Source organism: Plectropomus leopardus, chromosome 12 (assembly GCF_026936395.1).
Source record: "Plectropomus leopardus strain MGB_pleo_1.0 chromosome 12, ASM2693639v1, whole genome shotgun sequence".
Lineage (NCBI taxonomy): Eukaryota > Metazoa > Chordata > Actinopteri > Perciformes > Serranidae > Plectropomus > Plectropomus leopardus.
The window spans coordinates 7,047,327-7,072,890 of NC_142187.1; the positions used below are offsets into that span (position 1 = coordinate 7,047,327).

The following is a 25,564-nucleotide window of genomic DNA, read 5'->3' on the forward strand; positions in this document are numbered from 1 at the left end:
GAGAGGAGAGAAAAATAGAGAGGGTGTACTTTATTCTGAAACTTTAGTTTGACAGACGTCAGTCCTTCAGAATGATTTCTACAGTATTCTGCAGCTCAAATGCAGACAAGTTCTCTATTATTATTATTATTACCATCATCATTATTAAACAGTATCCACTCCTTTCCCAGAGTGTCATTTCTGACCATTTGTTCCCATTTTATTCCGTTAAAAGCTCATTTACATTTACACTCATTTATAGATCAATTTCAAACATAACCATCACTGTCCTCATACGTCCATGCATCCTTTAAATAGTCATGGATGTTTCCATGCCAACTAGAAGGCACGAGAGGACAGAGGTATTGACTTTTAATTCCCTAGCAAAGTAACATTATACAGAAGTTCATGAAAAAGATTGCCTCAGCAGGTGGTTGATGCTCGTTTTTTGCTAGACTGTTTTCAACATAAATATACTTTAGAAAATATGTTTCTAAAAACATTAAAGGCAAAAATACAGTGATGTTATTTTTGATTCATATTTGATCAGTGCTGCCTAGCTTGACCTCATCTCATGAGACACCTTGGCTCTGATTAGTGGTTTTTTCTTCATGACATGCAGCAGTTTATTGCAAATGCCGTTAGAAGCAGCAGAGGAGGCAGAGGAACATGATTTTTTTCTTCTTATCTCTCTCTCATGTACTACTGTGTGGACATAAAGACAGTTTCAGCAAATGTGATTATAGTGAAGTTTAACCAGTGAAGCCCTCGTGGTGCCACTGTATCAGTGAATTACAGACAGCAAACCTAAATTGAAGGAAAACCTTAACGCACTATGGAGGGCATAATTACACCATAAATCCTGTTTTACGAGTGTGTGTAAAAAAAGCATCACGTACCGACTTCAGTGGCGCAGGTTACCAGCCAGCGCACCATCTCTCTCCTCCTCCAGTTCAGAGTGGACAGAGTCATCCTCATCACCTGCAAAGCACACATGCACAGCATGTTCTCCGGTCCAGCTACTTTGTTCAATAGAGATACTAATTACATGCAGTGTTTTCTTGGCAGTCAGTGAGGTTTTGAAAAAAGAAAAAAACATTTTAGCATATTCTTACCTTTTACTAACAAGTGAACTCAAAATGTGTGATTTTCATAATTGAACAGTTAGCACAACACAACATGTCTCCAGTGATGACAGATGTATCCAAAATGTGTTCATAATTACACAGATGACTAATTGTGACCCTTTCATTTTTGAGCACTTTATTAGCAGTTTTGCTGACAGGAATCCAGCAGATACTCGAAATACCGGGAGGAAGAGGCGGGTGAAGCCACAGCGACACTGCTGCCTTGATGATCTGAGGAGGTTTTTTTTCTGTGTTGACTGTGGGACCCAAAAGGCTTAATTATGTGGTTTCTTCTCATCAACAGCAGCAAGACGCTGTGTGATGTTTTCTCTGTTAATTTGTAGCGAGGCTGTGGAGGCCGGCACAAATTACAAGTTCAAGGAAACTGTTGCATGTTTTGACTGGTGACCAGTGCTCGGATCTTTATTTATGTTTTGGTGGTGAAATGATTTATGAAAATTGCTGACTCGTCCTCATACCTTGCCTGCTCATTCCCTTTCTCTCACACACACACACACACACACACACACACACACACACACACACACACACACACACACACACACACACACACACACACACACACACACACACACACACACACACACACACACACACACACACGGTCAGTACCTGCAGTCCCAGCTCCAGTGCCACGTTGAGCAGGGTTATATCAGGCGGGTTGTCGGCGGGTGTGGCTATTTTGAAGGCGTCCTGGGCCAGTTTGAAGATTAAGGAGGAGGAGTGGATGTTTTTCTGGATGGCCTCAAGCACCGTCCGCAACCTCAACATGTCACCTGCAGGCAAAAAAAAAAAAAACCTTTATCAACAAACATGCACTATTGGAGAAAAAATCTGAGAGATCATTTCTGTGATGGCAGCTATGGATGTGAGGATGTGTACCTTTAGCGGCAGTGAGCATGGTGGAGGCCAGCTCACACTGCTGTGACTCCAGGTGTCCCAGTGTGAACCAGCGCGGGTATCTACTGGGAACTATGGAGATGCCATGATGAGGGTGGCCCACGTCCCCGGAGCCTGCTGAAGACTCCAGCACCGGCAGCCTGACAGAAACACACAACAACATATTAACATATAGTTTCATCACTGAAATGCGCTTTGTTAAAAAAAAAAAGCTCTCTGCGTGTAATTCTAACTTAAAAGTAGCACTTGAATATACCGCAATAAGATAGATCTTACTATATTTACAACTAAATAATACCTGAAACAAATGAGAATACCCACACGAATGATCAGCTTTCCAGATTATTAAGTACACCGATGTAAAACTAATGTGGTCATTTTTATAAAAACAGTTTAGAAATATATCACTGTAAGTTGGACAAAATACTAGAAACACAAAGCAGTTTAGTACAGTACAATTCAGTAGCAGCAATACCACATGCTACGGGTTTCTAAATCACCATAAAGCTGAATCAGCTCCCTTTCTAAAACTAGTTCAACTAGAAAAGTGTACTCAGTCAAGTGCAGATCTCTGCTTGGTGTTTTTAGATTGGAAGGGTTCGCCTAGATGTATAAACCTAATGAGGAAACACTAAACAAGACGGTAAGGCCAAACTTCTCAGTTTAAACTCTTATTTATGTAGCACAGTTATTGTACCACACCACTGAAAATCCAACCCCCTACCAACCTCCTTCTCCCCTCCCCTCAAAAATAAGAGTTGAATCTCACTCGACCTTCACTTCAGCAAAATGCTCTGGTTCAAAATGAGACCAAAACTTTTCTATGGAAGTCAGTTTTTGAGCCACGACGAAGAACAAAATGTGGCCTCTGTGCGACAGAGTGGGTAGGGCTTGTTTTTAGCCAAGCTGATTGCTGAAAAACTCACGACCAGCCAGTCAGAGGATTGTTGAGTCTGCAGTTAATGATGGTACGAAACAGTCAATATAACAAGTATTTAAACAACTGTGTATTCCCGCAACCAGAGACGTATATGAGCATTAACATGTACATAAAAATATTAGGCTAATTGGCCAAGCAGTTTACGAGATTAGCTGTGAACAGACAGATACACGCACGACTTGTCGCCTGGAGAACTAATCAAAGTGAACTCTGTTACCTTCATGAAAGATCTGTAAAAGGGCTGCTGTCTGAAACTGCAGAGACTAGCCATGTGGACCTCATAAGCTGCCAACTAAAAATCCCAGATACTTTGCATTGTTTGCCAGATTTTTCACTGAACTGTGAAACTGACCTCATGGCGCGGAGAGCCACTTTATAAGCCAGGTCTGCGTCATGCGGCAGCAGGGCAGAGAAGAGGTACTTGGCGAAGGTGTGCATGGGAACGCTCTCCCTGTGGATGACCTCACCGAGACCGCTGAACGGACCAGCTGCATCAAGAGAAGGACAAAACTGTGTTACATTTATTCGTCTTAAAATATGTGAAAGCCAGAGTGTCCATCATGAACACGGCATTATACGTGAAGATGTTGATGTTGTACCCTCTAGTAGCTGTATGGCCTGTTTCCGAAGAGTCTGAACCAGGAGGTCATCCAGCTCCAGTTCTTGAAGTTTCGCGACAATTTGCTCCTCGTTGCGACACACCTGGAACATGTTTATGACACACAATTTATTCAATGTGAACGTAACAGAGCATGTTCAGTTTAGTGTCAGTGAAAAATGATCTACAGACACTAAAAACAGCAAGACTTTTTAATTGTTCAAAAGTTCAAAATGTGATGTCAATAGTGTCAGTGAGATCATGTTTGAATTAATTCAAAGATATACAGTTAAGGTCCATGACTTATAACTTACGTAAGAGAAAATGACTGAGCACTTTGAAGTTTAAATACCTTTTAAAGAGGGGATTTGGGGAGTTTGAGGTATTAAAGGACCAGCAGGGTGCTTTAATGCCTAACACTCACATCTGTGTATATCTACCGTGACAGTACACATGGCAGAGGCTGGTTTTATTTCACCATTAAGAGGTACTTTTGAACATCTGATAGGTTCATATGCAATTTTTGTTCAAAACATTAAAATCTTTTAAAATCCTATGCATCTTTGTTTTGCCCATCATTTTCTTATGCCTTTATGTCTCCTGTAAAGCACATTTCCTCGTTGATGAAAGGCATCAACGAGGAAAAACTCCTTGCATAAAACACTGATATTTTTGACAGTTCCCTTGACATTAAAAAAAGGTCTATAGCAGCCATGTTTTGCATTATAAAGCAGATTATCATTCACAAAAAGAAATGTTCTTTGGATTTCTTCTTATTCAAAGTGCACTAAAGTATGTCTGCTCATTTTTCAGGATACAAAATGCTGTGACCTTTTCTCTCTTTTTTTGCATTGTAATTACTTCACACAGACATTTAATTATAGTGATTTTCTATCATGCCGACATTGTCTGCACCAGGCAAATTCACACCGCTTGCTTTAATATGCAAAATGCAGTTTGGTTACTGACTGCAAGCAGCCTAGTATTACTGTTCTCTATGAAGGGGGAAAGCTTTCTATTGGATTATGTTAAAATGTATATATTATAAATGCCAGTGTGACAGTGTGTATTTAAGGCCTAACGTACCTTATCCTGAGCGTACAGGCCCTCTGGCATTATCCTCTGCTGGCCCATACCCATCAGAGCCACCTCCAATGCCAATGTCAGGTAGGACTCCCCCCCATCAGGACTGCCCCACACTGGAACGTGGTGGTAGACCGGAGGCCTGGGGTCCCCTTCTGAGAAGAAAAAAGAAAATTTTTTATTAAATCTAGCAAAGATATGTTCAAGACTCCTAACAAAATAATATTCTGTGGAGGAACAAAAGTTTAGTCTCAATGAACTAACATTTGTTTTTGCTGGTCATCAGTTATTAGTCATTAGTCATTAGCGTTCACGCGGACCTCAATATTCTACTACTAATCAGATTAACAGTCCAATCAGAATAGAAATGCCTTATGTTAACACATCAATTGGAAGAGACTGGCCAGATTGAAAGGAGTTCCCCTTTGGGGTTCAGGAAGGGGCAGAAAAATGGTGGCAGCAAAACAAAACTGGTCTGTGGCTGATACAGCTCTTTTGTTGGAGTCCTTAAACCTTTGAAACCAGGACAAAATTATTCTAAAACATGTAAGAATTTAGGACCCAGAAATTAGCAAAAAATATGTCAAAAGTACAAGAAAATTCCCTGAAAATAAGCAACAAAAAAGGAAATGACCTGGCAAAAGCCTAAAAATTAAAAATTTTACGAAAAAACACATATATATTTATAATATTTAAAAGCACAGTTATCTGGACATTTTTCCCTTGCTTTTTTTAAAGTAATTTTCTAAATTTACTAATTTCTTCTTCGTTTTTCCTTATGTTTTTGAAAGAAATCGCAACAATTTGCTCAGAGTCCAAAGATCTAAAAAACTTGAAAAAATTAGGCGTCTGAGTGTAGCACAAGAAAAGTAAAGATGATCCACGTTTCAGAGAGTTAAAAGACTTGTTGGATGCTTCGATGGCCAAAAGGCTAAAAAGGAGTTGCTCAGATGAATGTTAGAAAAGATGAACAAAGCCGGAATTCAAAGACCAATCGGCCAAATCAAACGCTGCTGGGAAAGTCTCAATAAAATTCTATTTGCGGTAGATTAGAGGCTTCACAGCGGGCGGAACAACTCTGCAGAAGTAAAAAAACATAAATGCTTTGGGGCATATACACGCACATCTTACAGGATCACTTTTTTGTGCCCATGTTAACAGTGAAGCTGGAATTTCTCATTAGAATGATATTTCAGTCAGTTTGAAGAAATATAGTCCATGTAAACACAGCTATTGTGTCAAACTGACCCCACTGTCTACCTACTTAATGAGAGGAGGGGCTGAGTCATCCGGTCTAACTCATCATTACAGAAAACCAACCTGATATTACATTAAGCTGCCAAAATGATCAGAACCCCAAAAACGATTTATTTTACCAGCCTGATGAAATTAAAAGTAACCCAGATGGAAGCTATGAGATTTTAGTTAGACAGAGACTGCTTCAGGGCCAGAGAAATGGTTACTAAGTACATGTTGTTAGATACTGTATTAACCCTTTAGATCGAGATCACTTTCTCTTGTGCCGCGTTTTACAAATATTTAAACCCCCCCCCAACTGGTTTGAAGAGGGTTGACAATTGGTTTAAAGACAGTGAGCAAATGTTCCACAAACTGCCAGAAATTGATTTAGAAAAATTATATTTTCAAAAAAAATTCTAGGCAAATATGTTGAGAAAACTACATTTATAATTATCAATATTGTAAGTTTGAAATTCTGTTACAGATCTTTAATTCTCTTTAAGCTGTTTTTTCAGGTCATTTTCTTGTCTGCTTTGGTTTTTGGTTTTTCTCCTTTTTTTCAATTTTCAAGTAATTCTCTTTTACATTTAGCTCATTTCCAGTGATTTGCGGGATATTTCTCCATAAGTTGCTTTTTGCCTTTTTCAAATGTTTTTGAAAAAGGCAATTTCAAAGGGTTAGACAGCCTTGAAAAAAACTAAATCTATCCTTTAGTGAATACTGAAGCTGACATGTCTGAAACAGCTTCAACTCTCTGAGAAATTAAACTTGGTATGACCTGCATATATGTAACATTAAAGCTGCGTAACATTATATAAATGTGGCATTCATGATGGGTTGTGATCACTAATCTAAGATGGCCGCTAACGCTACACCAACACTCGACAGCTATAAGTGAGAACAGATGCTGTGAGAGTCTCAGCTGTTGATTGGTGTCCATTTGTTCTCTCTTGCTCCCCCATCCCATCATTCTGCTTAAATCCCCTCTGAGCAATAGATCCCCTCAATCCTGTTTATTCCGTGTGTGTGTGTGTGTGTGTGTGTGTGTGTGTGTGTGTGTGTGTGTGTGTGTGTGTGTGTGTGTGTGTGTGTGTGTAAATCAAGGGAAAAGTGGAAACTGATTTTACAGGCTTAACCCCACCGCTAACTCATTTTTGTTTTTCTTTCTGTCCGAGGGCTGCTGTTCGATTGGTCGATTTGAAAAGATCAAAGGGAAAACTGCATTCCCATTGGTTGATGGATAGTCTGGGCACGCCCCCTCTTTTAACAGATGTTCCCAGCTGTCTTCCAGAGGGAAATAAAGCATAGCGACCAGGCCATACACACACACGCACACACACACTCACACAAAATAGTCATACCACTCTCCTCGAATTCCCAAAACAACATAAGACAATCATTCACTCAATCGCCAATACACACACACACACACACACACACACACTTGCACCAATGAGTGTGCCAGTGGTCAGCATTGTTTGGACTGACAATAGTTCCCTGTAGCCTGGTAACAATGGGAAAACCCAACCTCTATTCTGCTCTGCTGCGATGGCCACTGGTGGAATAAAAAAGGCCCTGGGCCCTGGGCAGGGTGAGAAATGCAAATGGTGATGGATTCTATACATACCACACACACACACACACACACACACACACACACACACACACACACACACACACACACACACACACACACACACACACACACGAACACAACAGGAGTGTGGTCTAAATGAGCGGGGTGTTCCAGCACCATCCATTCATGCTCTGCTAGTTTATGGCTGTCTGCAGCACAATAGCGGCCGGCTCTGATAGGAGAACACGGGAGTCTGTTGTCTAATGAGTCACTGCTGGTGTGGCCCATCACCTCTGCTCAGGATTACACTGCATCAGCTGGTGAAGTGTGCGAGGAATTATACCTTGTGTTTGGCAAAGAAACTCTTTGAGCGTGTACTGTGTGAGAGCAGGTTGGTGGTTGAGGAAGGTTTGAGCTTACTTTACAGGTTTAGTGGACATTAGGTCTCCTTAAAGCCACATGAATGGAAATGTAACAGTGGAGACACTGACGGACAATGAGTTTGATCTTAAAGGTGTACTTCGGATTTTCTGAAGTGGGGTTTTTAACTTTTAAGCACCCGGTCATTCCCTTGTTTTAAACTGTCTTTTTCATTTTTTCCCAACAAATTTTCAGGTAATTTTCTTGTACTTTTTACAAATTCTGTGCTCATTTTGTGGGTCTTTTCTTCTCTTGTTGCTCATTGCCTGGTTGATGTTATCAACAACATGTTTTTGAAAAAAGTTTTTGCTCAAGTTTCAAAGGGATTAACACCAAAGCCACACAATAACACATGTACAAAAAAACTTTTCAAGGTAGCAGTAGACCAGTAACTCCTGTGTTTGGCAATGTTAAATCACTGTTTTTCTTAATAGAGTTTGGCTTTGAAGTGAGTGAAGTAAAAACTCTCAGACAGAAAGGCACAGCAGTCAAAATACTCTCAATACACCAAGCACTTAACCAGAAATAGATTTTTTAGGTGTGACTTTTTTAGGTGGCTATAATGTATGTGCATTTCCTAGCTTCCGTGTTAGACTCCTGCCTTCTTCTAAAACTGGGGGTGTGCCATCTCAGATCAACTCTTTGTAACACACTGTCTATGGGTAAGCACCTCATACAACCTCACTTCAAAAAAACTGGAACTATTCCTTTAATAAATGCATTAGTGTGGCTGCAACTAACAATACTTGTACCACTCGACATGTCTGAGTGATATCATTCTGTGAACATCTCACCATCTCTACCTCTTATTTCCCGTCTGTTCGGCTGCCGCAGCTCGGACCAGAGCTCTTTACTAATGGCTGCTCATAATAGAGGCGACATGAAAAGTGAAGCTCATTCTCAGCTTTGTTCACCATGTCACCATGATAAGAAGCAGTGTCAAAATGCCTATCATTGTATGTAAACAACAAACAAACTGAGAGCCACATTATACATTTTAGTGACTAAGTTCTTGAACTTGGAAAGAAGAAATTAAATCTACAAGACTAAAAAAAAAGCCATGCCTGAACCTCGACTCATGTGCAGCCTTCTCATTGTTTTCTTTTAAGAAGAGTATCATTACAAAACTGGACCGCTTGTTGGTGCACCGTAACAAGATTCACTCTGCAGAAAATCCTTCAGTGCTAAATGATGCAACAAAAAATGGGCAGTCACTGGAATTGCATTGATTTCTCATGATGATATCCAAAGACAGAATTTTTGACAAACACAACCCTATCTCCATACCTCCGGTGTCCATGGTGTTGTCGTCGTCCACGCGGCAGGTTTCAGTGAGCGTGGTGAACAGACAGCCAATCGGGTCCAAGGGATGACCCACCCAGCCCTCCAGGTTGGTGGTGGAAGTCACGCCCCTCTGGAGAAGCTCTGAAAGAGGAAGAGAAAATGATAGCACCCTCGCTCCAAAAAAAACCAACCAGCATTACGTGTGCTGTAATGTAACAAAGTCATAATACTTCATAACAGTACTTATTTTTGGGAAGAGAGGGAGAAGTGGATTTTGTTCTTTAATCCTTTAAGAGTAATGCAGGCTCCATTTTTAAAGTGGTGTAAATGTTAAGAAGAAATAAACTTCAGAATTCTCAAAAACTTTTTAACAGCATTTACTAGTACTTTTACTTTTAATACTTAAGTACATTTGATATCATAAAATGACTTTTGATAAATAAATATACATCAAATAATTATTAATTATAATAAAGACTTTTATAAGTAAAACTCTAGTTCTTCTTCTACCAAAGTCATTTTTTGGTACGATATCTGTACTCAAGTATGGCTTTCAGGTACATCATCCACCACTGAGCACTACACACACAAAAATGCTGGTTCCTCAGCGGTTCTTTGGCCCCAGTTGAGGTTCTATGTAGCACCGCTGCCACATAAAGAATGTTCTAAGTCCCTGTACGGTGATTTGGAGGTTTTCGACTGGTTCTTTCCTCAGTAAACTAAACTAAGCTGAAGGATCAGCAAAGAACCTTGAAAGCCACTGTTATCATTCTTTACAGGTTCTTCGGCTTAGTTTACTGGGGAAGAAATAGAAACACTTCATTAAAATAGCGTGCAAACAGTGCATTTCCATAAGATAACACATCAAAGAAGTGGCTCTCTACCTTTTTGCCCCTATGTGCACGCAAATATTATTTCAGGTATGAGAAAATATCATACTAGGGGTGGGAAACACAAGAGGCACAACACAATACATATACATGGCATCTGTGCATCAGGACAATATTACAACACAAAAATATTGGGACATTATGCTGTATTGATGTTTTCATCCACTCTTATAACATATTGTGCTTCTCAGTGAGCATTGAGTTTAGGATTCTGAATCTTTTAAGTCAACATTTTGTGACAAATTATCAGTAACAATCTTAATTTCTTGTTACATTTTAAGTAAAAGTGCCATTTGGAAGTATATTGACTCATCAATGGTACTATCAGGCATTATTCAAGAACCCTTAGACTCAAAAATGTAAAAAACAATATAGCCTAGTGCTATATGGGACCTTTAAAAAATGGTTGCATTAGAGCAACCAAACAGCTTCCCCTAAATTAAGAGCCAAAGAACTGCTTTGGGTTCTGTTTAGCACCATTTTTGTTAAAAGTGATATATGTGTGTGTGTGTGTGTGTGTGTGTGTGTGTGTGTGTGTGTGTGTGTGTGTGTGTGTGTGTGTGTGTGCGTGCATGTGTGTGTTTTACCTTTCTTTTGGTGTTTGTAGATGTCCATTTGCCTCTGCTGCTGGAGGCGGAGTGTGTTGATGATGGCAACAGCCAATCTCAATGCTTCCCTGGAGTAACCGTGGGAACGCAGGGCGTCGACCCGAGCGCACGCTGTTGGGACGTGGTCTGTGTGGTTGAAAGAGAGATAAGGTGGAGTCAGGACAGCTTCACACACACATGAACTGAATTAGATGAGATGAACACACACACACACACCAGGACCCCTTGATATACACAGTCACAGACATGTATTTTTTTTTGCAAACACACACACCGTGAGATGCAGCCAGTTACGGCACAAATACACACACACACAGACACACACAAACACACACAGTGCAGTCTCAGCAGAACGCCAGTGTGCGTCTGATAGCTGGCTTAAGTTGCAGAATCTGACAGATCTTAGCTGGAAGCTGCTTACTGCAGATACTGGCCTCAATATCAGCAGAATTACTGGTTGTGTGTGTGTGTGTGTGTGTGTGTGTGTGTGTGTGTGTGTGTGTGCGTGTGTGTGTGTGTGTGTGAGTGAGTGAGTGAGTGAGCGTTGGGTCGGCTTTCAGTGGAATTAGAGATTGTATGTATGTGTGCCACAAAAAAAAACATTCTGAAAAGGAAGTTTTGCTATACATATATATATATATCTATATTGCAGACACGTGCACATACAATGCAGAGTGCAAATCATGCAATTACTTTTCCTAGAAATAGGTCATGAAATATTGCCTCAGTTTTAGTGACACAGAGGTGTTCTAACACATTACTAGACCAAATAAGAAAGCTGACTTCTGAGGAGTAAAATAATCTCACTATGATAAAACAGAGCAAGTGTGTGTGTGTGTGTGTGTGTGTGTGCGTGCGTGCTCACCTAGCCAGAGTGGCAGTCCCTGTGGGTTGAACAGCAGGCTCTCCCCCTCTCTCTGGTAGGATGGAGACATGTAGTGGTCGCTGCTGATGATCCTCTGGAGGTGGCTGTCCTGCCAGTGGAGGTCGCACGCCTCGATGGCCCGGCTGAACACAGACCTCCTCGGCCTGGACAGAGAGTCTGAACAGAACAACACACACATGAAAGGTCAGTAAGACGCATCTTATCTGTGCAGAACACACAGTATTCAAGTTCAGCTTAATTATGCAGTATGTATATGTCTGTGTGTGTGTGTGTGTGTGTGTGTGTGTGTGTGTGTGTGTGTGTGTGTTGTTGCTGACCCTGCGCTAGGTTGCTCTGCGGCAGAGCGTTGGTGATGTTTGGGAGCTCGCTGCCGTAGTTGCCGTCCTCCAGCGGGCAGACGTCCATGTCGCCCCACTTCTTCAGCTGCTTCAGCCAGCCGCTCTTCTCCTCGCTCTTACAGTGGGGGTTGAGCACCACGCACACCCACAATGCACCTTGGGAAAAGATGGCAGCCAGAGGTCAGGATACAAAGAAAGCAGAGACTCTTGGGTGCTGTTTAAGATAATTTATTAAACTTGAGCCACAAGAGCTGGTTGAATTCTCTAAATGCAACAAAAATAAAGACTTTTCAGTGCTTGCCTTTGTTTTCCTCTGACCTTGAAAACTTGGGACCTTAATGAATTATTCTTTAGAGAAGAAAACAAATATTGCCATTCTTTGCTCCAACATGTGAAATTTCACAATGTTGTCACTCCTGACTGACTGATTTCAATCTGAAAATAAAGGGAATGAAGCTTTATTCTTGGTAACATGTCTTTATTACGTGCTTTCACAGAAAGAAATGTTTGAATACCACTAAAGTATTTTAAGTTTAAGCTACAACCTATAAGCTACGGGCACCCGCATTACCAAAGACAGTAAAGCACTTACTTTGAACTGTGTGAATTACCACAGACTTGTGGATCAACCTAAATCCAAGAAGTTAACTGCAGTGCTGCTAAATGAGTGGGACCTGACTGCAGACCAGTCAATACTGTGGAAGACTCGGGTCTAATGGACGTTCTCAGATTGACAAACACTGTATTTGACAGAATAATCGCATTAGGTTTTCTGTTCACTGCAGCACTAATTTGAGAGAAAGCTAAAAGTCAACATCATAAGTACATTTATTTGCATTTATCTGCTTTCCAAACAAGACACTGGTAAGATTTGCTTTTTTTCTTGTTAATGTGGACTTCAAAACTGTTTTGAAATGCAAGTAAATGGAATTTTAAACATGCGATTAAAATATAATTGATCATGATTAACTATTGAAATTCAGTAATTAGTCACATTTTTTTTATTAATCACTTGACAGCCCTACAATGAACACATCCTTGTACATATTCTGGGAATTGGCAGCTATAAACCTCACCAATAAAGATATAAAAACAAGCTAGTGCTGGATTAATGAGTTGATAAATTGATGCATTAATTTTTCAAGAACATGCCTGCTTCTCCAGTGTGAGGATTTGAAGTTTTTTCTCTGTTCTACTTGAGAGTAAATTGAATGTCTTTGGCTTTTTACCATTGATTGAACAAAATATACGGTCTCATATGTATTTACAATATTCTGATGTTTCATTGACTAAACAATTCATCTATGACTAAAGAAAGCTTACCACGGCTGGATGAAAAAAGCAGACAAAGAATAATATAGCAGAAAATATGCATTCAGTTGTGATTCATGTCTGAAAAGCTGAGGTATGGGCTGCTATGATTTTCTTTTCAATGCAGAACGTTTATCTACAAAAAAAGAATTTGGAAACTATTATGGGTTTCATAATTGAAATATTGTGTGTCAACTTACACAAAGGCCCAGAGAGTTCGCCTCAGCCATTTACAAAAGCCAGGGTTGGTATATTGTATGAATATAAATAACCTAACACCAACCTGACTGCACTGATCTCACCTGTTCTACGGACACAGACCTCAAGCGGGGTCAACTGTCACATGTCTGAATCTCAGAGGAAAATAATCAGGCAGCAAACTGCGACTGTCTGGCTGTTATTTCTGTCTGTGTCCTGATCTCCCTCGCTCACCCAGGAAGTGTTCTCATTGACCTCCTAAATGCTGAGATTGATTGCAGAGAAGCCGAGCAGCCGTATTGATCGGTAGCCTTTATCATTCGCTCAGTGTAGGGAGCGAGAGGAGATCAGAGGCCCGAGCAGGAGGAGAAGCCGCTGACTGGATGACCTAATAGCTTACTGACTGGATGAACGTTTACCCAACAAGGTGACTGGCGATTTGTCTGAGTAACTGACAGGCTGGACACTTCCGCCGGCCTCGCTGTCTGACCTCCAGTGACTGATGGACCAACTAGCGAGCTGATTGGCCCACTCATAAACAAATTTGTCATTCTGATTTTCTTTGACTGCTCTTACCTAGCTCGTCCCAGAGCTGCCGACATTTGTCTGTCATGCCCGTGCCCTGCTGTCTCCATAGCGACAGCCGGGGGTCTGCCATGAACTGTTCCGTTATAAGCGTCAGCATTCGGGCACCATTGGAGTCTCGCATTCGTAGCATCTCCCTCACCTGGAAAGACCCAAAGAGTGCAGACTTAGTCACTGTGTGCGATCCATGAGACTCTATCTTTCTTCCATCTGTTATTCATGTGAATGTGAATGTATTACAGGAGGGGAAAAAACACTTTGATTTGCTGTGTAATTGTATCCAAGATGCACTGTCGATCCAACCTTTAGAGGTTAACCCTTAACGCTTCGATCGACATCAGTTTTCTTGTGCTGCATTCAGACGCCTTTAACAAACACTGAAAACCTCTGAAACCTGAAAAAACGATTTCTTTTCAAAACAGAGGAGAAAATATAATGAGCAGCTTGGCAAGAATTGTCCCATGAATGGCCAAATATCTGCAAAAGGTGAGGAAATTATGTAAAAACTAGTTGGAGGGGAATATTTGATGATGATTATGATTGAAAAACGGTGGAAATTGTCCAGAATACCATATAAGTCTCTCAGTAATATATTAAAAATTATGTTACAGAAAGAAAGAAAAAAAATCTATTTTTCTGCACTTTCTTGAGGTCATTTTCTTGTTTTTGTTAGTTTGTTTTATACTTTTATTTTTCTTATTTTCAGGTCATTGTCTTGTAACTTTTCACTTATTTCTGATATTTTTTGGGCCATGTCCAAGTTGCTCATCATCTTCTTCCCATGTTTTTGAAAGAAATCAAGCAAATTTGCTTAGGTATCAAAGAGTTAATCATGAACACAGGTGCAACCAGGAAGTGCAGTTCCATCAAAAAGAAGGCCTGTAGCTTGGGTTAACATACAGTGCCTTGCGAAAGTATTCGGCCCCCTTGAACCTTGCAACCTTTCGCCACATTTCAGGCTTCAAACATAAAGATATCAAATTTAAATTTTTTGTCAAGAAACAACAACAAGTGGGACACAATCGTGAAGTGGAATGAAATTTATTGAGTAATTTAAACTTTTTTAACAAATAAAAACTGAAAAGTGGGGCGTGCAATATTATTTGGCCCCCTTGCGTTAATACTTTGTAGCGCCACCTTTTGCTCCAATTACAGCTGCAAGTCGCTTGGGGTATGTTTCTATCAGTTTTGCACATCGAGAGACTGAAATTCTTGCCCATTCTTCCTTGCAAAACAGCTCGAGCTCAGTGAGGTTGGATGGAGAGCGTTTGTGAACAGCAGTCTTCAGCTCTTTCCACAGATTCTCGATTGGATTCAGGTCTGGACTTTGACTTGGCCATTCTAACACCTGGATACGTTTATTTGTGAACCATTCCATTGTAGATTTGGCTTTATGTTTTGGATCATTGTCCTGTTGGAAGATAAATCTCCGTCCCAGTCTCAGGTCTTGTGCAGACTCCAACAGGTTTTCTTCCAGAATGGTCCTGTATTTGGCTCCATCCATCTTCCCGTCAATTTTAACCATCTTCCCTGTCCCTGCTGAAGAAAAGCAGGCCCAAACCATGATGCTGCCACCACCATGTTTGACAGTGGGGATGGTGTGTTCAGGGTGATGAGCTGTATTGCTTTTACGCCAAACATATCGTTTTGCATTGTGGCCAAAAAGTTCGATTTTGGTTTCATCTGACCAGAGCACCTTCTTCCACATGTTTGGTGTGTCTCCCAGGTGGCTTGTGGCAAACTTTAAACGAGACTTTTTATGGATATCTTTGAGAAATGGCTTTCTTCTTGCCACTCTTCCATAAAGGCCAGATTTGTGCAGTGTACGACTGATTGTTGTCCTATGGACAGACTCTCCTACCTCAGCTGTAGATCTCTGCAGTTCATCCAGAGTGATCATGGGCCTCTTGGCTGCATCTCTGATCAGTTTTCTCCTTGTTTGAGATGAAAGTTTGGAGGGACGGCCGGGTCTTGGTAGATTTGCAGTGGTCTGATACTCCTTCCATTTCAATATGATTGCTTGCACAGTGCACCTTGAGATGTTTAAAGCTTGGGAAATCTTTTTGTATCCAAATCCGGCTTTAAACTCCTCCACAACAGTATCTCGGACCTGCCTGGTGTGTTCCTTGGTCTTCATGATGCTCTCTGCGCTTTAAACAGAACCCTGAGACTATCACAGAGCAGGTGCATTTATACGGAGACTTGATTACACACAGGTGGATTCTATTTATCATCATCAGTCATTTAGGACAACATTGGATCATTCAGAGATCCTCACTGAACTTCTGGAGTGAGTTTGCTGCATTGAAAGTAAAGGGGCCGAATAATATTGCACGCCCCACTTTTCAGTTTTTTATTTGTTAAAAAAGTTTAAATTATCCAATAAATTTCGTTCCACTTCACGATTGTGTCCCACTTGTTGTTGATTCTTGACAAAAAATTAAAATTTTATTTCTTTATGTTTGAAGCCTGAAATGTGGTGAAAGGTTGAAAGGTTCAAGGGGGCCGAATACTTTCGCAAGGCACTGTACCTGTCAAACACAAACTAAAAATACAACTGTTGCTGTGCGACATTTTGGGAAATATGCTCTTTTGCATTCTTGCCAGAAGTTAGATGAGAAGAATGACACCACCTTCATGGTTGTGTAATTATTCTTAAGATGGAGAGGGGAACTTACCTTAGACTAGCATAAAGACTGTCCACAGGGGGAATCAGCTAGCCTAAAAAAAACCCCCTCTGCCTACTAACATTTCTAAAGCACCCATGGGTTTCTCATGCATTCATTTACTTGTGGCAGCCCACCAAAATGAAAACATCTGCCATGATATGTAGCACTCCTAATTTTCCGTTCATCAGGAGCGCTATCGTAATATATTTTCAGTTATTCACTGCATCACACTATCGGAGCGCAGGGTGTACTCTGGGCGCAGGCGGAGTAGCAGAATGGCAGGTGCTACATTTTTGGTTTGGTGCGACTTAAATACATGAGATATCATGTGTTAACTAGTGAGCAGCATCACATTTAACAGACAGATATGAGAGAACTGATCTCCTCAGGTGTCAAAAGGAAAATGAAAGAGTGTATTTCTTGAGACTTCAAACTATTCTTTTAATAATACTAGACGACAGATGCGTGTTTTGATAAGCCAGATATGACACATGAAAAATCTTATTTACATAATCAAGGGGAATGTAAAAGATAGAGCATGATTTTCTGGCAACACACATATCATATCATCTAGTATACTTTGGTACTATGACAAAATAACATTGTGAGTGCCATTAAATGTTCAGAGCTCAGGCTTATCAGAATATGCAGTAAGTCTTTCTTAAAGGACCAGTGTGTAGGATTTAGTGGCATTGCGTTGCAGATTGCAATAAACTAATTATCATACACTGAAGAAAACATTTTTATTACATTTTATTCCATTTCTACCAATATATCCGCATAAATCCTACACACTGGACCTGGAAGCGAGCTTATTTTACTCAGAAAAAGGCATTAACAAAGGTGCATTTATGAATTCTCTACACAACTTTGAGGATTTGAGACAAAAGTATATTCCACCATATTTAAGACCTGTTAATGCCTCGAGTTTGAATAATACAGTTAAAGAAATCTCCAGTTCCTCAGGTCCTGCAGGGCACCCTGTTCCTTTGTACCATTTTCTCAGTGGGAGCCTGTACTTTTAACAGAGACAAGAGGCTGACTGTAGAATGGACGCAAAGGGCAGAGCGATTCAATTTAAATGTCTTTAAATCATTGTATTCTTTGACAGTACAAAATAAGCTGTGGAGTTTAATATAAGGTGGGACAGAAGTGGGAAGAAATTGTGACTAAATTATATGGTGGGATAATGGGAATAGTTAAGTGATGACATCATTGGGGTTATCTTGCATTAAACCTCTTTTTTACAGTTTTCAAATTTCTATTGAGATTCTTCTTGTTTACACAAAGCGTACGTTGCAAACTGAAGGTGTGGGGTTTGAGTTTATCAACATAGCAAGAGTTTAAGAAAACTCTATAGTTACACTGAGTTGCATTATGGGAGATGTCAAATTGAGCTTGACCAACACTTGGAACAATATATCAGGATACCTCAGTGTCTGCAGGAGCAATTTTAAACATTCTTTAAAAAATGTCTCTTGTGAGTCCCCTAACTTTATGGAAGTGCAATACTGTTTTTTTATGCACTCCTTCTGTTACCTCTCTCTAAATTTTTGCTGGTCTTTGAATGCAAATGATCTGGTCAGAGCTGATCTGATCAGATCAATGGATGAGAGGAGCAGCTGCTGCGGTGGTGAGAGGTTAAATTTCACTTTCAATGTGCCTGACGTTCTGCTGCTCCATCTGTGCCAAGAGTGCGCTCTGTGCTCCGTGAGGGAGGTGCAATTAATAACTGAACAGTATATGTATATTCCAAATGCTCTCCTAATGAATGGTCCAGCACGAAAATTATAAAATCATTACATGGTGGCACATGATTTAATCATGGTGGGCTGCCACAAATACATCAATGTGTGGGAAACCCTAAGATTTTTCATTACAAATTTCTAACAAGAAAAGTAACAAATAATCTTCTCAAAACAATTTCCCATTGACATCTAAGCTTGATGATAGTTATTAGAATATAAACAGATATATAAATGCCAGCCATATAGTGAAGCAGAAACAGGAAGTGGTGATGTATACCTTAGCGAACATGGAGTTGAGTTGCTTCCCAGAGCCATAGTATCCTCCCTGTGACAGAAACTGTTTGACCTGCTCCCTGACTTGATCTTCGTCCAGATGCCAGCAGTTGTCATCGTCAATGCTGGCGCCTGCGGTCGGGTCTGGAGCACCTGGGAATACATGCATGCACACATTAGATAGCACCCAACATACCCTACTGACAGAAACATAGGCAGACAGAAGGCATAGAAACACATAAAAGATGGAACAAAACTACACCTAGAATCACAGTTTCAATCCAACATTAACATCCTTCTCTCCACATCAAAGCTGGTGGAGTTAAGTCTGTTTTCACTATGTTCCTTCCTGCTTTCAATTCACACTTGAACAAAAAAAATAAACAGACGGTGACCATGGGAAATGGAGTTTACTTTTAGATGACCTCACTTGCAAAAAACCAATTTCCTTTGCTTGATCCTAACATGTCATTCAAAATGTCCTCAGATCTTTTGGATAGTTAGCACTCCTTAGGTCTATGCTGAGTTGTTACACTGATGCTGTTCTCATACCTATTTGTTTTACATTTAACTCACAGCGCACCTACGTGACACTTGAGAAAAGCTGCTCGCTTTATGCTAATTGTGCACTGAGGGAACATAAGGGCAACTTTATTTTTCTTCTGCTCAGCACTGAGTGTGTCTGAGCAATACTACGGGGAAATGTAGATCTGCTCAGACGGGGGAAGCCGCTTTGATCTAGCAGGAAGTGAGGCTGAGGAAAGCCCAGAGATGTGTTTCCAACTGGCTGTGAAGACCCAACAGCAAACAAGCAACATTCCTCCATCAAAGAAAGCCTCGCTCCTGTATCGACTGAACTTCAACCCCCATGATCCCCCTTGTCAAGCACAGACAGGAAACACAGCGCGGGGCTTCCTGGACAGGAGAGCTGGAGGATGTCAACATTTAGCGAAGAGAAACAGAAAAAGAGTTTTGTTTGGTGAAAGGATGTGTCTAGTTTGTCGTTTCCCCGACGCGAGTCTGTTGTGGTTCTCCTCTTTCTTTTTCATCTCAGTACATTCTCTGCTGCTTTCATCTTTCCTCTCCTTTCCGTCTCCCCGAGTGCTGTTTCTCCCGTCTCTTCCTCTCGGTGTCCCTTTCCTTTCCACACATCTCTTGCTACCTTCTCCTGCATCCATTTCATCATTCACCTCTTCCTTTCTGTTTCCTTCAACACCCTCCTGCCACTGGAAGGAGGCAGCCGCTGGAGAGAGGGAACTAAGAAATCAAACGAGCCATTTGAAGCCTGCCTCACTGCTCCGTTGGAGTAATCAGGGCTGTGACGTATGACAGCCTGTAGGCTAGCATGCAGCACGTTTTAAGTCTGGAGGCTTTTAAGTCTGGCCTGTTGCTGTGAAGATATCACTGCAGAGGGATGGACAGCACCTCAACAGAGCCAACTTTTCAACCACTAAAAATGGCACTATTGACTGCCATGTGTTTATGATATTCAGTTCTAGGTGGATTTCTGGATAAGTGAGACATGAGAGTGGTTTTAAAATCCCACATCGTGGCATTTTCACTCCAAATGTAAGCTCAACCTGTCCTCAAAGGTTGTCCTCTCACCGTGGACCTGGTTGATCTCTGAGTTGGAGGAGAGGATCTCATCGGCCAGTTTCTGAGCGGTGGGCAGCACCTCGGTGTGGTGGGCTGTGATCAGGTACTGGACCAATTTCTGCAGCTGATCTCTGTTCATCTGGAACAACGTCTCCGAGATGGGCAACCGCAGCTTCACCTGTATCAAACACACACACAGAAATGTTGCTGTATGTCAACTACATCAGCAGTATTTATATCACATCTATGATACTTTTCATAGATGTTGATATCAGGGTTTCCACACATTTTTTCCAATGAATGAATGAACTTTTCCTTAATAGGCCTGGAAAACAGTTTTTCGAACTTCATAATTTTAAAAAAAAATCTTTTTTTTTTTATTAGTTCTCCTTTTTTTTTTTTATTAGTTCTCCTGTAAATTTCATGATCGAGGAAACCTTTCTGTTGTGGTTATTACCTGTTCAGGCTTGCGAATCCGGTAAAGAGAGAGTGCCACCACGTGGGCACAGTAGAAAATGTCTCTGTTCCCGCAGCCACAGGTGACGGAGGTGATCTTGCATCTGTCGAAGCTGATGGCCACCTTATGAGTGACCTCTGGCTCTGAGGATGTGGCAGGTTCAGTTACTGTGCCACTGAGGTGAAACCCTGAAAAGACACAAGAAAGAAGGAGAGGAGTGAGCTTCATTATTACTTCTACTTTTTATTGTAAAAAAACAACAACAAAAAAAAACATAAAAACAAATTATCTATTAAATGCACATTTAACTATTTTGACTGGCATTTTAATGCCTGCCTGATGATAACTGCAACAGGAAACTGCCAAATCAATGGAAACATCAGAGGTTTCCATTAGTTTTAAAACTACATTTGCAAAAGCTGACATTAGAGACACAGCTACCATCATCTACACATGTACTGTATATCATTTTCCCCAAAGTTAAGAGGTTCAACATCATCATCACAATGTCTTCTTTTGTGTTAGCTTCCATCCAGATCTAGTGTATGAACTGCCAAGCAGGAAAGAAGCACCAGAAAAGGAGCATCTGTGGTAATTTGAGCCTCTACAAACATACAGAATGAACCTTCAATACAAAACACACACATCTTAATGAGATGTCTCCAGCAGGGCACTGTGCCATCTGATACTCCCTCTACCTCTCTCTCCTTATGTCTCTATGCATTTGTGTAGGTGTGTGCAGCGAAAAGGGGGTTGCTAGGGTGTGATGATTTCCTGCCCACACACACACACACACACACACACACACACACACACACACACACACAAACGCATACAATCAGCCTCCAGGATAGTAAAGGTTGTAATGGCCCTCAGAGATGAACTCTGCTGTGCACAGTTAATCTTCAGGGCCCTCACACGCTAGGTCAACCACTAGCTGTTGGCAGCTGTTGTTGAGCATCCGTGGACAACCACTGCTTGTACTTTTAGTGGTTCATCGGGCATAGTTGGCTCTAGCTGGCACTTACAATCAATTGTTTAGCCGATTTGGTAAACTGGTTGGATGGATTTTGAACACTGAGTACTGGTTCGTTATTTCTTCTAACACATGAGCATGTCGGCCATCAGCAGTCCAACAGCTGTGGTCAGACAGGGTAGAACTGCTTACAAGGCAACATCAAGTTATGGGTCTAGACACAAATGTGATGAATGGGAGAGAAAACATATTTCTGTGGAGTACCTCAAGGCTCTATCCTTGGGTCCCACTTCTATGCTGATGACCCACAACTCCATGTATCTGTTTAAAAAGGAACCAGCAACAGTGTGATATCGCTAAATGTCTGACTGATATCAAATGTAAGATGTCTAATAACTTCCTTGAGAGAAAAAAATAAAACGAAAAGAATGAGCAATAATAATATTTGTGCTAAACTTATCAAAATTTAGCAACTTCTCTTGAATATGGGAGTTAGCTTTGATTCTTGATTTCTACTTGATTATCATATTTATAAAGTAGTGCAGTTCTGATTTTAAATTTTGTAAATGCTTACCTAAAAATAAATCAATTCTACTAAGTCCTAAGTCCTTTCACTACAATGCCATCCACTGCAGGGATCCTATATAGCCCAGACACTGAATTAAAAATGTGTCTGAATGAAAAAATTACTGAAAAGAAGGACAGGAAAGGAAAGGTGGCTGAGTAAAAGAATGGCAAGTGAGGAAACAGAGGATAAAGGGGACGAGATAGGAGTAGAAATGTGAGAGGGGAACAGAGAATAGAGGAGGGGAGAGTGTATCTGGTCTGCCCTGTCGTCTCACTGTGACAGGTCAATTATTTATGAGGTGAGGTAGGTGTGTGTGTGTGTGTGTGTGCATGTGTGTGTGCATTCTCACATTGGATTACTGTATCTCACCAAACCATAGCAACCCCACTGCTGCTTTCAAACTAGAAAGACAGGAGAGAGAGAGACATAAAGGGAGGACGAGCAAGCTAACTGGAAAGCAATGATATGGCTATTCTGGGCATGGTCTGAAAAAGAAGTACATGTCTAAAACTCAAACTAACAAACACTAATGCAAACACACACACCCACACACGAACAATTAAATTCTGGGGTATGGGCCAGCGTGGCAGAGCCGCCTAATAAGCGAGTGTTAAGCCATCTCCCTGGCAAAATCCCACAACTGGCTTTTCCAAACCAAATGTTCCAAGCACACACACACACACACACACACACACACACACACACACACACACACACACACACACACACACACACACACACACACACACACACACACACACACACACACACACACACACACACACACACACACACACAAGGAAGCAGCAGACACATGCTGAGATCCTATCAATTGCAAGCTGCTTTCACTATGACAAAGAAAGATGAGCAACAGGAGGATAAGGAAGGAACCAGACAACCACAGGAAGGGTTGAAAAAAAAGCACTGATGCATGGTGTTGTCACGCCAACTGCTTGATGACCAAAGTACATTCTGAACCAAGACTAAACTTGTTAGCTTGACATTTCCCACCAGTATAATCGCCGCCTGCTGTTCAGATCGACATCTCCCATACCTCCCAGGCTGCCAAAATACAACTATCAAAACATCAACCTGCAGTACAGACACAACAAATAGGACAGAGTTTGGACCATAAATAGCACTGTCTTGAAAAAATGGAAGGGCCTTTGATGGTGTTGGCTTGCTGCTACAGGTATACGTGAAAATATGACCCAAGAATTCCAGTTCAGGTAATAGTGAGTGTTAAGTGAGGATGCACCAATCCCACTTTTATTCCCACATATGGATTCAGATATGCTGGTTTAGGAAATCTGCTGATAGAGAGTGCCGGTTTAATACCTGCACACTTCACTGCAAGGAGGTCATTAGGATTATTTGATTATTTTGACATGGATTAACTGTAGTCAGACTAGAACCAGAAATTTGAGGACTTGAGACTTGCTTGACTAACACTGATAAAAGACTTAGTATTCATGACTTGAGACTTGATTGAATTCAGATAGATGACTCAATAGAACTTGAATTTTTCATTTTATTCTTAATTTTTCTACAATATTGAGAAGGTACATTTTCTTTTTGAAACAAGACTGGATGATTTCTTGTGTAATGTGAACAAACCTAGCAATCTACTGGGACACGGCTTACGAGCTGACACTAATGCATTAGACAGGTATCCTGAAAAGGGCTAGTCCCAAAATATTACAATCTGGAATCAAGGAATCATTGGTAATGATGGTATTAAAAAGGAAACAGGAGTTTGCAAAAAAACATAAAAAAATCAATGACTCTACGACTGCAACATCGAAAATAACCTGCCTCTACAAAACCCACAAAGAAAACGCATGTGAATGTGTCTTCTAAGCTTACTGGTTGACAGGTTATTAGAATTTCAGATGACTTGACTTGTGACTTGCTTGACCTGAGCAAAGACTTGATTGGTCATACTTGACTTTGATCAGAAACTCCACTTGACTTGTTTGATTCTCATCACATTAACTTGGGACTTGCTTGAGGCTTGCACACATATGACTTAACTTTGGTGGAATACAACATGAATACAACAGACAGCTAACACACTGAATTTAGATGATGAAACTGTTTTTCCAACCTTGCCAGTACAAACCAATGTGCAATGTCTTGGTATCATGAACTGGATCATATTTCATTTTCTTACTGGTACGTGTAGTAACACATCCGTACCAAGTGGTGCTATTTTCGGTTCCCACATGGCCAAACCATTTGAACTACCCTCCAACAGACTTACAGACCCACGCACAAACTGGCCCAGCAACCATCAAGCCACATGGAAACCACCAAGTGAGTAACTGGCCGACATACTTACAAACTGGCCAACTGGCTTCATGCCAACCAACACATCACCTAGTAACATACTGAGCAACCCAAAGACCTGCAGACATACCTACGCATAAACATGCTGACCTAGCACTTCAAAGATAACTAACCGACCTATAGATTCCCAAAAGCACCTGACTGACCAACACAAACTGTCCACTGAGCCAAACAGGGCATCTGACTACGACAGGAAGGATGATAGAGACACAGAGAGAGAACAGGCTGCAAAGGGAGAGATAGAGAGGCTGATGCATCTGCCAGTGATAGACATTAAGAGTCCTCCGAAATTGTTGAAATCTCTGCCTCCCACTGAGTCCGCCTGTCAAACCGATCTTTGTGTCTTGCTGCGCATGGTAATATCAGAAATGTCAGGATAAAGGCTTTCCAATTCTTCCCTCTGTCTTTATAATGGATATACCTGTAGAGCCAATTTGCGCTAACCACAGCTTAGTGTACGGGAGTGCAAATTTGATCTTCCAGTGCTGAAATCATCACAGCGGTGAGCAAAGGATCAGGCAAAAATCAGGGGAGTGCATATCTTAAAAGCATCGGGGGAACATTTGAGAGCTATCTTCCCTCCAAGCTGTCTAAATAATGTCTTGTCAGTCATCAGTCATCGCTACACTTGTCTCCAGAAATGCAGTCTAGCATCTACAATGAGTGTGGAAGTTTTGATGGCAGATGCTACTAGGTGTAACAACTTTCCCACAGCTGGGAGTGCTGCTCTCTCTTTCTGTGTTGGCTTCGGACCTAACCCCCCCCCCTTTCCTCTCCGTCTGTGTCTGTTAGGTTAAAGCCTATTGTTGCTCAGACCACAAGGATGAATGTGATGGTGACACCACTGCTCTTTTCACTTTCAATCAAGTTTAAAATGGCTCAGACACAGTTCACAGTCCGTCTGTCTGGTACCCCTCCCCTCCATCTTTTACCAGGTTTCACACA

At 41.1% G+C, this 25,564-nt stretch overlaps 1 protein-coding gene and 1 long non-coding RNA gene across 2 annotated transcripts in view; one reads left to right on the forward strand and one right to left on the reverse strand.

Moving 5' to 3' along the window:
- The window catches only part of zswim5 (zinc finger, SWIM-type containing 5), a 78,631-nt gene that overhangs the window by 5,702 nt on the left and 47,365 nt on the right, over positions 1-25,564 (reverse strand). Inside the window, exons 2-15 of the mRNA XM_042497273.2 lie at positions 20,727-20,914; positions 20,279-20,447; positions 18,678-18,826; positions 13,975-14,125; positions 11,869-12,045; positions 11,531-11,707; positions 10,645-10,791; positions 9,171-9,308; positions 4,652-4,803; positions 3,567-3,669; positions 3,320-3,455; positions 2,010-2,167; positions 1,740-1,903; positions 879-960 (exon numbers count right to left, since the gene is read on the reverse strand). Coding sequence (XP_042353207.2) covers positions 879-960; positions 1,740-1,903; positions 2,010-2,167; positions 3,320-3,455; positions 3,567-3,669; positions 4,652-4,803; positions 9,171-9,308; positions 10,645-10,791; positions 11,531-11,707; positions 11,869-12,045; positions 13,975-14,125; positions 18,678-18,826; positions 20,279-20,447; positions 20,727-20,914 — 2,091 coding nt within the window. The remainder of the gene's footprint in view (positions 1-878; positions 961-1,739; positions 1,904-2,009; positions 2,168-3,319; positions 3,456-3,566; positions 3,670-4,651; positions 4,804-9,170; positions 9,309-10,644; positions 10,792-11,530; positions 11,708-11,868; positions 12,046-13,974; positions 14,126-18,677; positions 18,827-20,278; positions 20,448-20,726; positions 20,915-25,564) is intronic.
- LOC148188037 (uncharacterized) lies at positions 7,521-11,987 on the forward strand. The gene is made up of 4 exons (XR_015778123.1): positions 7,521-7,854; positions 10,665-10,815; positions 11,590-11,734; positions 11,879-11,987. It is a non-coding gene; the product is annotated as an uncharacterized LOC148188037 (long non-coding RNA).